Source organism: Armigeres subalbatus, chromosome 1, assembly GCF_024139115.2.
Source record: "Armigeres subalbatus isolate Guangzhou_Male chromosome 1, GZ_Asu_2, whole genome shotgun sequence".
In the NCBI taxonomy this organism is placed as follows: Eukaryota; Metazoa; Arthropoda; class Insecta; order Diptera; family Culicidae; genus Armigeres; species Armigeres subalbatus.
This window is the reverse complement of record NC_085139.1, coordinates 142928439-142942470: the sequence shown is the minus strand read 5'-3', so window position 1 is coordinate 142942470 and position 14032 is coordinate 142928439. Positions and strand designations below refer to the sequence as shown.

The following is a 14032-nucleotide window of genomic DNA, read 5'->3' as shown; positions in this document are numbered from 1 at the left end:
TACTTTTTTCTAACCGTTTGAGAAAAGTATTAATGCTGTCCAATGAGCAACTCGAAGTAGCTCGAGGTTATTCCCATCCCTCTCATGTCCATTTGTTGACAAAACAGAACGAGCAGGACGGAAAGAACTTCGAGCTGTAGGCCTTTTCATGTGACACTGCCGAGACTGCACTTGTTTACAACCGCTGAACAGGCCTGCAAGTCCGAAGCTGTCACTTTCATAAAAGAACTGTCAATTGACGATAAAATCAGCTGTTTTTAAACGTCTCGTGAAAAAGCCCATACTTTGCCCGGATAATAATGTACTATTGGTTCAATAGTGTAAACAATTGAATTACCATACCATGTATGGTATACAATAGGATACATTGTTTCTTGATGGTTGCACAGATTGTATCAACACTGAGGATACAATACATCAACATATTTCTCTAATGTAACAATACTTGCAATTGTTTTTGAAACGTTTTCGTACATAAGATTCATACATTGATAACTTTTGAAATGTTTCATTACATTGCATATAAACTATTTAACAATATTTGCATCATAGCGCCAAATATGCATTTTTTCCCTTTACATTGCATTGTTGAACAGTAAAGCTGTCACAACTGAGAAATCAAAAATCGTATTGTTTTACTATACAAATACAATACAATCCATTGTATTTTGAACAGATTTGTTCGGATATTTCAACAATATATTAACCATACACTCTATTGTGTGACGAAAAAAATGTATGGAAAAATCTCAGATTTTGTATAGTTACGATACTTAACAACCCGTACATTCTATTGCGAAAACTTCATTTACATTTGAATAAATGGTTCATAACAATGCATTCAAATGTATTTCTATGGTTTCATTTACAATATAATCTATCGCCAATTCAATGTTATTAATAGTAGTGTTACAATAAATTGTACTGTTATTCTACTGTATTTTTTATTCGGGTGAGCTGCTCATTGGACAGCATTAAATATTGTAAATATTCCTGTTGTCTGTGGTCTGCTATAGACGTTTTCCTGAAGGGCACGATCAGTGACTAATAGTTTTTAAGGTAAGTAATCCGTCTTTTGTGTGCGTGACATTCGTATGGCGAATAATATTCCACTAAATTGATTTAATCAAGGTATGTGGTCAAAGTAACTTGACTACTACATTAAAACGAGCTCCGTTGCATATTAGCCATATCAGCATATAATATACACGCTTAGTTCAGTTCACCCAAATATGGGTGAACTGTACCTATAATCCCGAAAAAGTGCACATACGTATTTATGGGTGAAATGCCATTCACTCATATTTGAGTACAAGTAGTTCAGAAAAATATTGGTAATATTTACCTATTTATAGGTACAACATTATAGGTGAAATTCACCTAAATATGAGTAATAACTTTTTGTTTGGTCTTTACTATCACATTGAATAAAATTCATATTTCACGTAATAAAAAAATATATATAAATAAATTAAGCAAATTATTTTATTGCATTAGAAAAATATTTATATGATATACATTTGCTGGAAGCCTGGCTATTACTGTAATACAAGCAGCTCCAGGAGATTTAATTTACGGCATGTCATGGCATTTCGTTTATGGTAACAATTCCAGACGAACCGGAACATCCCTCAGCTGCTCATCAGGAAGGGAGGAAACATCAATCGCATCAAGCACCGGATCACATGTTAGCTGTGCGGAATGGTGTCTGTAGAAGATAACTGATGTTGTTGGATCGATTGATGAAACGTCGCGACTGACCGCATCGAGATCTGAAAATATCAAACAAAATGGTTATTATTTAATTGAATTTGAAAAAAAAAGATCTGTTAGGGTAAGACAGTTAAAGAATTTAAATATTTTTTAATAAGTGTATGAAAATACTTGAACTTTTCTCAACTACTTCTTGAGTAGGTGGGCGAAAACTGGTCAAGGGATTTATAAGTGTTTACCTTGAGCAGCAACATCAGACAGTAGCTCTTGGTGCAACAAAAAGAATAACTCCTCCTTGGTTTACGTTTTATTTCTCTCTGGTGATGCTCCTGTCTTGAACGATCCGACTGAAATTTTTCTTTTTTTCCTTTTTTTGACCTGTTCTTCTTATCAGCAACTTTCGGGAGCGACATGACGAGGCAGCATGGAGATACATTGGAGTTGTCCGGAAATGATTTCTCACGCCCGCTGGACGACCTTCTAGCAACAGATCGTGTTAACTTTATCGGCATTGAGAATTTAAATAAGTCCATTTATGTCTTGGGTGCCAGGCTCGGTGCCATATGCCGTCAATATTCGCACCCGCACAGGACAAGTCGTTCGATTTTTACCTCGAGATGAGGAAATGGTTTCATTTTCTTTATGATTTATAGGACCAATGGTTAATTCCTGCGCAATGGGGTCTGGTTGATTGGGAATCTGCAACTTTCTCGGGACATCCGCGGAGCTTTCAGTGGGAAAATACGATGGTTGCTGGCGGATCGATTCCGTAGCACTGATGGTAGCTCTCAAGAATGACCTAATCCGGGGTCAGAGACTCGCAGCTGCTAGAAGTTTTCCACCGATGGCTCGGGAGCTAGACCTGTTTCTCGCAAAAGAACACTTGCAAGGTCGATATCCGACAGCTGCTCAGACTGATCGGAACTGGTTAAGATTTTGGAGAAGTTCCAAACGAAACGCTGTGTGAATAAAATGGATGGCAATGAAATATATACAAATTTTACTAGAAGATAACAAAATATTTACCTCACATCAAGAACTGCACTCGGAATTACACAAATATTGGTCGAACTGAATCGAGGAAAAAACAGAGAAAACTTCAAAACTACTGTGAATGGTGGCCATCAAGTCGAATTTGTTATGTTTATTTTTTCACCCAAATATGGGTAAATGCGATCACTCATATATAGGTAAAGTCAGTTTCTTCGGAATATCAGTAAATTTAACCGATTTCTTAGGTAAATTTTACTAATAATATTGGTATAATTGCATTTACCCATATATGAGTGAAGCAAGTACCCATAAATAGGTAAATCAATCTAAGCGTGTATGCTTCTTATAAGAAGCCGTACAGTTGTGTACGTCACCATTTTTTGCTTACATTTTGCTCCATCCACTAATTCACTTGCAGGTGGTCTTCTTTCACACCTTAGTATTTGTCATTGGTTTTGATGATTAAAATTTGACAGCTACCTACGTCAGTGAGGAGTTGGTTCGCCATTTTTGTCAGCTTCAAGAAAGTTCGCTTGGTTCTCTCCAACGATTTGCAAATTAATGAATTAACGCTTCAATAAAGTTTTCTGGATCAAATCCATACCAGATACGATGGCGGAGTATCTCGCTTCGATTTTCGGCACAGAAAAAGACAAGTAAGTTGCATACAATCATTATTCTAGATGTAATAAAACGGCTGTTTAACGTGTTTTGATTCCACAGAGTAAACTGTTCTTTCTACTTCAAAATTGGAGCTTGCCGGCATGGGGATCGTTGTTCTCGTATCCACAATAAGCCTACGTTCTCGCAGACATGTTTATTGCAGAACCTGTACGTGAATCCTCAGAATTCCGCCAAATCTGCCGATGGAAGCCATCGTAAGTACATAGTGAATTATAGAAGGCTCGATAAAGTTGTCTTGGCTTATACGCTTTATAGGGTAATATGACCAATAGTGGACCTCTATGCATAATAACATTATTAAAGCATAATGTTAACATTTTCATATAAAATTTTATCGGGACAACTCAACTCACATTACAACCGTGGGCGTAACTGCATTGATCGATTTCTCTTCGTCGATGTTTTCTTATCAATGTAGCGAATTACCGTAGTTTTAAATATTTAATGGTTTGGAATGATAAAGGATGGTTGCCTATTGGACCAGTAGCAACAATCACGATTGTAGTTAACGAAATATAAAGTCGATGAAGAAAAATCGATCAATACAATTACGCCCCTATGATCCTAAGCGCGAGATTATGATTATTGTAATTTTTGTAATTTTTATTGGGTACGACAACTTTTTAGTTTACACTGTACATTAAGTCAAGGAAGTTATTAGAATGGGACACATTTGTATGGAGAAACGCAAACTTCATCCAATCAAGTGATATCAAAGTTTTTCTGAATCGGTTTTGGGACCCCAATCTACTGTGCAAAATATGGACTCGATTGGTTGCGTCCTCGCTTTCCGCATCGCGTTTTGAATTTATATGGAGATTAATATACGAAGACGTACTTTTTTTTTGCATTTTTGGTTTTAGCGGCTTCAATTTATCGTGAGTTGCTCGTTCCACTACTTCTTTTGTTCAGATCTTCTATCGTCAACGAAATATTTTCCTCCTGTTGGAAGTTTACACGGATTCACCGCCATTGGACGCTCGACTTCCACCAATATACTGTGTCTCACATTTTACATCACGAACAGTCTGACAGTACTGGCACGAAAGGATGTTGTTTATACTGTCCTTTCTACAACCTTCGATAAAACGAATCACTCATTAGCTATTGCAAAACTGGACCGAACAGGAATTAGTGGCAGTCTACTGAACTGGTATTTATATCTCTCAGACCACTATTGCGGAATACACATCTAAAAGTTTTCATGCACCATTCGGTATGCCACAAGGGAGACATTTAGGACCACTGATTATATTGATCTAATTCAACGATGTACCTACATTTGGTTATCAAGAGCCCTCGGTCGTCTACGCAGACGACCTTGAAATGTTTTTGGAAATACATTGTATCGTCGATTGTCGCAACTAGTATTCAAGCAGCACATCTCGTTCATCGTCGACAAAGTATCCAGAATTTTGGGATTTATGTTCAGAATTGCAAAGAATATACGCCGGTGAAATTCTTTGCAATTCTGTCGCAGGGTGTCGACTACCTGGGAAAACCTGGAAAGTCAGGGAATTTCATTTTGGACCTGGAATGTCAGGTTGGAATTTTGATTGAGGTCAGGAAAAAAATCACAAATCCCAATATTGAAAATTTATAGTGATTTTTTTTAAACTCTAGCGACATACTAAACTAAGGACACAATGAACTTCTGAACCAATTTTAATCCATTGAAAAAAGACCAATAAAGGAACTGAATCCTCGGATCAGAATGATTATAGCGTTATAGTTGGTCATCAGACAGCATAGCCGATAAACAATACTCCGAGGCAGTTAAGAGCCCCGCACATAGCATAAGTTTGCGTTTGACACATTTCCCTTGGGAAAACTGTCAAACGCAACGTTAACGTTTCCTATGTGCGGGGCTCTTATAGTCGACAGCTACCTCTACTGCTGTTGGCAGTCTCTAGACTAAAATCTACTCCGGGCCCTATTCATGTTCCCCATAGTAATCAAGTTTGTTTTACTGATCTCTAAGCAATAACAGAGGTTCCAAAGCCACGTTGCTCAAATGGTTACTGTTGAGACCTAACGTTACTTGTAGTCCATAATCATGCTCGGACGCAATAGGAGGATGATGTTGTTGTCAATGGTAATGTTTCAGTTTCGCATTCGCTGCTTTTGATGTTTATAAAACAATATCATCATGATATATTCTGGTTGATCTTTAATAATTTTGTCCAGAAATTACTTCAGAATTCTCACTGAAACATAAATCCCAAAGGATAGTTTTTATCCTGGAGCTCCTCGATGGATGTTCAGTAGATTTTTTCAAAAGCTCCGCTCCAGAAACTTAGTAGATTGTATGGTATTGACTCAAATTTGAATGTCTTCGTGAAGGAATTCATATAAAAAATATGCCCTATATGGCCCTTACGTGTTCGGTTTAACTTCCCATAGAACTTTCGTGTGTTATTGGCGCGGTACAGTTGCTCCGTCTCTTCACGGTCTCGCTCTTCTTGCTGGCGCTTTTTCCTCCGGAAAATCGAGTTTTGTCTGTTCCGCGCCCGTTTATAAGTGCAGCGGTTGCGGTGCTACCAATGGCGGATCGAATATCTCTCCAGCCATCTTCAAGAGACGCTGCGCCTAGCTGCTCTTCCGTTGGGAGTGCCACTTCCAGCTGCTGCGCGTATTTTTGGGCTAGTCTACCGTCTTGTAGACGCCCAATGTTAAGCCGCGGCGTCCGACTTCGACGCGTGTTGTACACCGTCGAGAGTTTTGAGCGTAGGCATACTGCAACGAGGTAGTGGTCGGATTCAATATTCGCACTGCGGTAAGTGCGGACGTTCGTGATCTCGGAGAAGAATTTACCGTCGATTAGAACGTGGTCGATTTGGTTTTCCGTTTCTTGGTTAGGTGATCTCCATGTGGCCTTGTGGATATTTTTGCGGGGAAAGAAGGTGCTTTGGACTACCATTCCGCGGGAGGCTGCGAAGTTTATGCATCGTTGGCCGTTGTCATTCGATACAGTGTGCAGACTATCCGGTCCGATGACCGGTCTATACATTTCCCCCCTTCCTACCTGTGCGTTCATGTCACCGATGACGATTTTGACGTCCCGCAGTGGGCATCCATCGTATGTCTGCTCCAGCTGTGCGTAGAACGCCTCTTTCTCGTCGTCGGGTCTCCCTTCGTGTGGGCAGTGCACGTTGATGATGCTATAGTTGAAGAAACGGCCTTTAATCCTCAGCTTGCACATCCTTGCGTTGATTGGCTGCCACCCAATCACACGATGGCGCATCTTACCTAGCACTATAAAGCCGGTTTATTTATTTATTTATTTATTTAGCCATCAACAGGCTTAAAATAGCCCCAATGATGTTGGTAATAATATAAAACAAAAACAGAGATACAAATCAGGTCGGCAAATAGAAGTAAAACAAAATAAAAATAGAACAAAAAATAACAATCAATAATCTACATTCATCTTCACAGTATTACGGACACCTGTTAGAAAAGAATGACGAAAACTTATGACGAAGCATATCACGTGTACTGTTGAAGTCGAACAACGGTGCCACTCTATTAAAGATCCGTTGTAAGCCACTAACTCCTCCTTGCAGGCCATAATTGGTACGTCGTAGAGGCAACCGAAGCATTACACTGTTGCGAAGCGTGCGTTGTTGAACATTAATATCGATTCGCTCCAAGATGGCTTCACAATCGATTCGACTTTGAAGCGTATCAGCAATCGTCATTGCTCTTGCTGTATCTCTTCTGGTGCGGAGCAGCTCAAGATCTATTAAACGACATGTGCTCTCGTAGCTCGGCAACTGGAACAGATTCCTCCAAGGAAGCTTTCGAAGCGCAAAACGAAGGAAGCGGCGCTGGACGGATTCTACTCTATCAGAGCCATTGTTGTAGGCCGGGCTCCAGACTGCTGCACAATATTCCAGTGTGGAGCGAACGAGGGCACAATACAGAGACTTCAGACAATATATATCGGTAAAATTTTTCGCTGTTCTGAAAATAAATCCCAGCGTCTTTGAAGCTTTCTCGACGATATACGAGACATGCTGCTTGAATGTTAATTGCGAGTCTAAAATAACTCCCAGATCCTTCACTTGATTTACGCGCCCGATTGTCGTACCGTGCATGTAGTAGGCGAATGTGATCGGTTGCCTCTTTCGCGAAAAGGTGATGACGGAACACTTGGTAGGATTCAGTGTCAAGCGGTTTAGCAGGCACCAACTGGCGAAGAGATCTAGTTGCTCTTGCAGATAGTAGCAGTCGGCGATTGATTGGATCAAAAGGAAGATTTTTAGGTCGTCAGCGTACGATAACCGGGGGCTCTTTATGATCAAATGCGCATCGTTGAAGTAGAGTAGAAAAATCAGTGGACCTAGATGACTTCCTTGTGGTATACCGGATGTTGCAAAGAAGCAATCAGATCTGAAGTCTCCAATCGCTACCATCAGTTGTCGGTCCGACAAATACGATCTAAACCAGCGAAGAAGGTTGCCACAAATACCGAATCTATCAAGTTTTGCTATCACGATGACATGGTCTATCTTATCAAATGCGGCGGATAGGTCGGTGTAAATGACATCTGTCTGAGCCCGTTCAATCATGCTATCGGTGATAAACGATGTCAGGCACAAAAGGTTGGTGGTCGTTGAACGTCCAGCAGTAAAACCGTGCTGATCTGAGCAGAGGTGTGGTTTGCAATGCGAGAGCAACGGTTCCATGATAATCAGCTCGAAGAGTTTCGACAACGCACTCAGCGAAGATATGCCTCGGTAATTGTTAACGTCACGCTTACTGCCTTTTTTGTGTACAGGAAACATGTGGGCGTGTTTCCAGCAGGATGGAAATTCGCCGCTGGATAAAGACGAACGAAATAAGCGCTGAAGCGGTACTAATAAGCAGGAGATATGTTTCTTCAAGAACGATGCTGGAATCCCATCTGGACCGGGACTGTTCGATGATTTCAGTTGAGACGCAGCCCTGGAAATTGCATCCGCGTCCACATCGAATGTACCAAGCGTTTGTCCAACCAATGGCACATTACTAGCAGCGAGGGTGGCTTGATTATCACTTACAGCTTCATTGCTAAATACGCTAGAGAATTTCTCTGCGAAAAGACGACACGTTTCTTGGGTGGAAGTGGCTATTTCGTCATCCAGGTGCATCGAGGATGGAAACCCAGACTCCTTTCGCTGTTCATTGACATATTGTTAAAAACGTTTTGGATGAGAGCGTAGCCTACGCTGAATATCTTGCTCGTATTGGAAAAAACATCTTTGATTGGCTCGCTTGTACTCGTAATTGAGCCTGACGTAATGATTTATAAGCGGTACTGTATGGTGCCTTGTAAACTTACGCAGGGCAGCTCGTTTAGTTGATTTCAGTTTGCGTAATGAAGTCGTTTGCCAGGGACAGTCGGTTTTCCTGTCTCGCACAGTCTTTGGAACATGTCGATCAATAACGTAAGTTAAAATATTTGAGAAAATTCGCGCCGCAGTTTCGACGTCCTCTTGTTCCAGAATACTCTCCCAATCTAATGAAGACAATAACTCGTCGATACTTCGATTATCGGCTCTTGAGAAATTGTATGAAACAGTTACATCTGAAGCATTGAAATCATGCGCCGCATTATGAGCGATCGTCACAAGCAATGGCGGGTGATGAGCAACCGATTTTACCAGAGGGGCAGGAGCCTGAACTACGGACGGAGCATGATCATGATCACTGGCAAAACATAGGTCCAAAATACGGTTGTTTTCATTGACGACAGAATTCATTTGTAATAATGTGGCGGAACTGTAGCTGTCGAGTAGAGTCTCCGCACCAGCATGGAAAGTGCTATGTTCAGTGTCCGGGAATAAAAAACCGGCAGGTGAAGATTTCCAAGAGATTTGCGGCAAATTGAAGTCCCCTAGCACGATAATTTCGTCGATTGTGCTGGCCGTTTCGATAATTGAGAAAATTGATTGACAATGACCATTAACGTACTCAACGTCCCTGGTTCTAGCTCGTTGGTAGTGCCACAGCCTTGGTAGAAGGTAGCCGCTCGATGCCCGCTTTTCCACACTTTCTGTCCTGTCCAGCAAATCTCCTGCAGCGCCACGACGTCGAAGTTGCGGGGATATAATTCATCGTAGATCATCCTGTCGCAACCTGCGAAACCTAGCGACTTGCAGTTCCATGTTCCAAGCTTCCAATCGTGATCCTGTATACGTCGCCTAGGTCTTTGCCGATTATGTCGAGTCGCATTATCTCTTATATTGTTTGTAATGATTGGTTTTCCAGGCGTCTTATTGGGCCTGCGCAAACCTCCTGTCTCGTCGGAGGGCCGTCGTGTCAGGGCTGTTTAGCGTCCCACCTAACACCAGGACTTGGGCCATTTTTGAAAAACAACTAAAAATCGATAAAATAAATGGAGTAGGCGTAGTTCCCTTTAGGCTTTGAGACCAGTTATGCCACTTCTTCACAACCACGACCTGTTTTTTTTTTGGGTATTTTTCCATTTCTTTATTGCTTTATTTAAATTATTTAAATTAAATTATTTATTTCCATTGCTTTATTTAAACTGAAGGCCATAATAGACAAAAATTAAACGACCTGAGTGTATTCAGACCAAATTATTTACAGTATTGCAATGGTTAGAATGTTTTGCTGGGCGTACTGTAAGTGCTACATAGAATTATGTGAGCTTGTAGGGATTGCATTCTTAATTATCTGAAAGATTGCAAGCAGTTCGTAACTATTTTTAGAAGTCCATAAACTCCACAGAGAGTGAATAAGAATTCTTACTCCGTAAATATGCTTGAGAGACAAAGGAGGTTTCTCGATGTTTACGAAAATACCTAATCCCTAAGATTTTTACCGACATTAGAAAGATTTCTAGAAGCTTCCACGATTGTTTTGAAAGAGTTCAAAAGTCGTATCAGAAGATACATAATTTAACACAAATTTCCAGAAAGATAATGAAAACTTCGACGATTTGAAGAAGTGCGCCAGTAGTCTTGGAGGCCCATTGCGACTCCAGGGAGTCCGTGAGAATTCTCAATGGTGGATGAAGGCACCAGAAAACTTATAACATTAATTGGAGCCAATTTTGGAAAGATGTGAATTATGAAAATATTTCAGGAGTTCTGGGCATTTTCTTGAATCATTGTGAAAAACCAAAATTACCTACGATATTCTACAAATCCTCAATGTTCTGTTTCTAGAAGTGATAAGGCTTCCAGTAGCTCAGGAACCCAAGGATTCACACAGGCAGAGATTTTCATACGCTTCTAGGAATTAAAAAAAAACATTTTTCATATCTGGAATTTTTCGACGAGAGGCCTGAAAAGTCAGGCAAAGTCAGGGAATTTTATTCTCTAATTTGAGTCGACACCCTGTGTCGTCATATGCAAATTTGTCCCATGTTTGCTGGGATTCCTATGTACATGGGACAATTATGCGTAGAACGGCAGTATACTGCTTGTGTTAGCAGAGCTAATAATTAGACAACCAGTTGCTAGGGGTTATAACAGCGGAATAAATAATTTCTTATCTTAGAGTTGTACAGATTACTTTGATTAGAAAACTAATTGAATCTTGGTTTGTTTCTCAATTGTTCAGTTTCGGTATCTCAACACTCCTCCTCGAAACACCCAGGAAGAACACCAGTTGCGGTTCGATGTTTCATTAATTTGATTTTGTTCAACGGCTTTGTGAGCATGTCAGCAACCATATGCTCCGATGGGCAGTAGACTATGGTTAGCACACCTTGGGGGTCGTTCAAAAATGATGTCACAGGTTTTAGGGGAGGGGGTGTGAGATTTTGTGACAGTACATGTACTAGGTATACAAAAAAGCGTGACAGAGGGGGGAGGAGGTCTAGAAATCCCAAAAAGTAGTGGACGTCATATTTGAATCACCCCTTGTTGAACGAGTTTCTTAATGAACTGAAACTTGGCGTTTTGATCGTCGTTCCAGTCGCTCTGACTCGAATTGTCGGATCTTCATAGAGCAAGATCTTATTCGTTGGTTCACATACATCTATCATCAGTTAACGAATCCATATAAGTTCTTGAGCCACCTCAGCTCCAGCAATGAACTCGGCTTCGGTTGACGACAATGCGACACATGTTTGGTTTCTCGTCATCCAGCTGATGACACCACCGCCAAGAGTGATGAGGAAGCCGCTGTTTGATTTTCGATCTCGATGATCTCGAGCCCAATCAGCATCGACGAAAGCTTTTAGGTCCATCGATTTGTTTGTTTCCCAGGCGTAATCACAAATGACTTGTTGCTAGCAGATAACGCATCGTACGTTTGGCTTCAGTCCAATCGTTAGCATCTGGAGCGGTCAGTTTCCTTCCCAGTAAAGATACGCTCATCGCTATATCTGGCCTCGTGTTATCGGATATGTAAAGCATATTGTATTGTATTTTAATCCTTGACAATGTTTTTAATGTAGTGATGTGATATTGTATTTATATATATATTTTTTTAACCATCATTGGGGCTGTTCAAGTCTGTTGATGTAATAAATAAATAAAGTCCAGACTAACCAAACTAGCGTACGAGATATTGTTTGGTAGCTTGCTGGCCTCCTCCTCCTTTACTTGAAGATAGCCGGCGTCCATCGGAATGAATGATGGTTTTGCATTTTCGAATCCGAATCGGGATACCAATCGCTGGATGTAGTTTTGTTGATTCAGCATGAATCTTCCATCACTCAATTGCTCTACTTGTATTCCCAGATACAGTCGCACGTTCTCCAACGGCATCAATTTAAAGTCATTTCCTCTCGCTTGCAGTATAGCTTCGTATTCGGCTCCAGATTCACAGAGAATCAGCATGTCGTCTACGTACAAAAGAATAAACACTTGCTTGTAACCTCGAGTACGTACGCACAGACAGGCATCGGCACATTTTGTATCATTTCAGAAAAAGTTTTTAAACATAAGTTTTGGAGGTGAAGATCTATTTACTGACAATGGAAGTGTCATTAATGAAACTTTTGTATATAGCATATGTACTTTACAAACTATATTTACGCTTTTCTTTTAGTGGTGGCCAACGTTTCCGACGAAGAAATGCAGGAGCATTACGACAATTTCTTCGAGGATGTTTTCGTCGAATGCGAAGACAAGTACGGTGAAATTGAAGAGATGAACGTTTGCGATAATTTGGGCGATCATTTGGTGGGCAATGTGTACATCAAATTTCGACGTGAAGAAGATGCCGAACGAGCTGCCAAAGACCTAAATAACCGTTGGTTCGGAGGACGCCCAGTGTATTCGGAACTGTCGCCAGTAACGGACTTTCGCGAGGCTTGCTGCCGCCAGTATGAAATGGGGGAATGCACGCGATCCGGTTTCTGCAACTTCATGCACCTGAAGCCGATTTCGCGTGAACTGCGCCGCTATCTATATTCGAGACGCCGTGGAAGATCCAAATCGCGATCTCGGTCTCCAAAACGCGGAGGCGGTGGCGGCGGTGGTGGAGGCGGCGGCGGCGGTGGCCGTGAACGATCTCCGCGTGATCGTCGCCGATCCCGAAGCCGCGAACGCAAGGGCCCAGACAATGGACGAAAAGGAAGATACTAAGGACAACATGTGAATCGGCGCATATGTGGATATCGATACATTTTTAGTTGAGAAAAACATGGTGTTTGCATTAAGAAGATTCTTTTGATATGCCAATTTGGTTTCTTAGGATGAGCCTACTCTCAATTATTCACTTTGACAAAACTAGCCGATCAACTTAACAATCATTGGCTAATTTTATCATAGAACTGGTTTATAAGTTTTGGAGAATTCTTGTCGAAAGAATAATTAATAATATTTTAATAAAACCCAGCATTGTAACGTAAGACATAAAATTTGAATCTATTTATCCGAACTACTGCATTTTTCCTTCTCATCAATGTCAGCACCAACACCAGAAATGTGTATGGCGGAAAACAGTGAGTTTCCAAAAAAGCATAAACTTTCTTTAAGAATTATTTGTAGCAAGATGTTTGCGATTACTGAAATATTGTTTCGATGAAGATGTTTCATGTCGCTGTAGATGCCCTTAGTTTACTCCTTGTGTACCGCTGTCTACATGCTCAACCCGGATAACTTATAATGTGAGAAAAATTGAATGGGGGCCCATTCACATTTACATACCGCTTTAGGGGAAGGAAGGTTCTATGACACTAACCCGAATGTCACTACATCGAACGCCAGTTTCCCGAATATTCCACTACCCCTTCTTTTAAAACACGCAATTGCCCGAACTAATGCGAAAGACTAAATGACACCTTTTTGTCCAGAATAATGCAAAGGAGTGAATTCTTTTAAAGCACCCATCTGCCCGGAAAAATGTGGGAGAGTAAATGACACCTTCTTTGAAGGCACGCGCTTGCCCGGAATAATGCAAAATAGTGAATTTCTCCTTCTTTTACTGGACGTATTTGCCTGGAATAAGGTGGTAGAGTAAATTTCACCTTTATAGAAGAAGAAGAAATACCTTCGAGCTGGCTTAACGACCTCATATGTCCTATCTACAAGAAAGGGAACAGACTTTATTGTGCTAGTTATAATCTCCCCATAATCTCCCGAATTCTGTTTAGTAGACTGCGTCCGTTTGCGGAGACCTTTGTCGGCGAATATCAGCGGTTTTTGAGAAGGACGATCAACGACGGACAAGATGT

At 40.8% G+C, this 14032-nt stretch overlaps 1 protein-coding gene and 1 long non-coding RNA gene across 2 annotated transcripts; one reads left to right on the top strand and one right to left on the bottom strand.

Moving 5' to 3' along the window:
- Positions 1–1418: 1418 nt before the first annotated feature.
- LOC134206994 (uncharacterized) lies at positions 1419–3042 on the bottom strand. Its single transcript, XR_009978339.1, has 3 exons — positions 2740–3042; positions 1953–2672; positions 1419–1772 (listed from the first exon to the last, which is right to left on the bottom strand). It is a non-coding gene; the product is annotated as an uncharacterized LOC134206994 (long non-coding RNA).
- Positions 3043–3182: 140 nt separating this feature from the next.
- Positions 3183–13216, top strand: LOC134205203 (splicing factor U2af 38 kDa subunit). Its single transcript, XM_062680245.1, has 3 exons — positions 3183–3362; positions 3430–3584; positions 12403–13216. Exons 1-3 carry the CDS (start codon positions 3319–3321, stop codon positions 12939–12941), a joined length of 738 nt encoding a protein of 245 aa, XP_062536229.1. The 5' UTR covers positions 3183–3318; the 3' UTR covers positions 12942–13216.
- Positions 13217–14032: the final 816 nt, after the last annotated feature.

Excerpts from the sequence above, each read along its gene's own strand:
- LOC134205203 (XM_062680245.1), top strand. The coding sequence starts at position 3,319 with ATGGCGGAGTATCTCGCTTCGATTTTCGGCACAGAAAAAGACAA. Across the intron at positions 3,363-3,429 it reads TTCGGCACAGAAAAAGACAA|AGTAAACTGTTCTTTCTACT; the intron begins GTAAGTTGCATA and ends TTGATTCCACAG. Across the intron at positions 3,585-12,402 it reads ATCTGCCGATGGAAGCCATC|TGGTGGCCAACGTTTCCGAC; the intron begins GTAAGTACATAG and ends CTTTTCTTTTAG.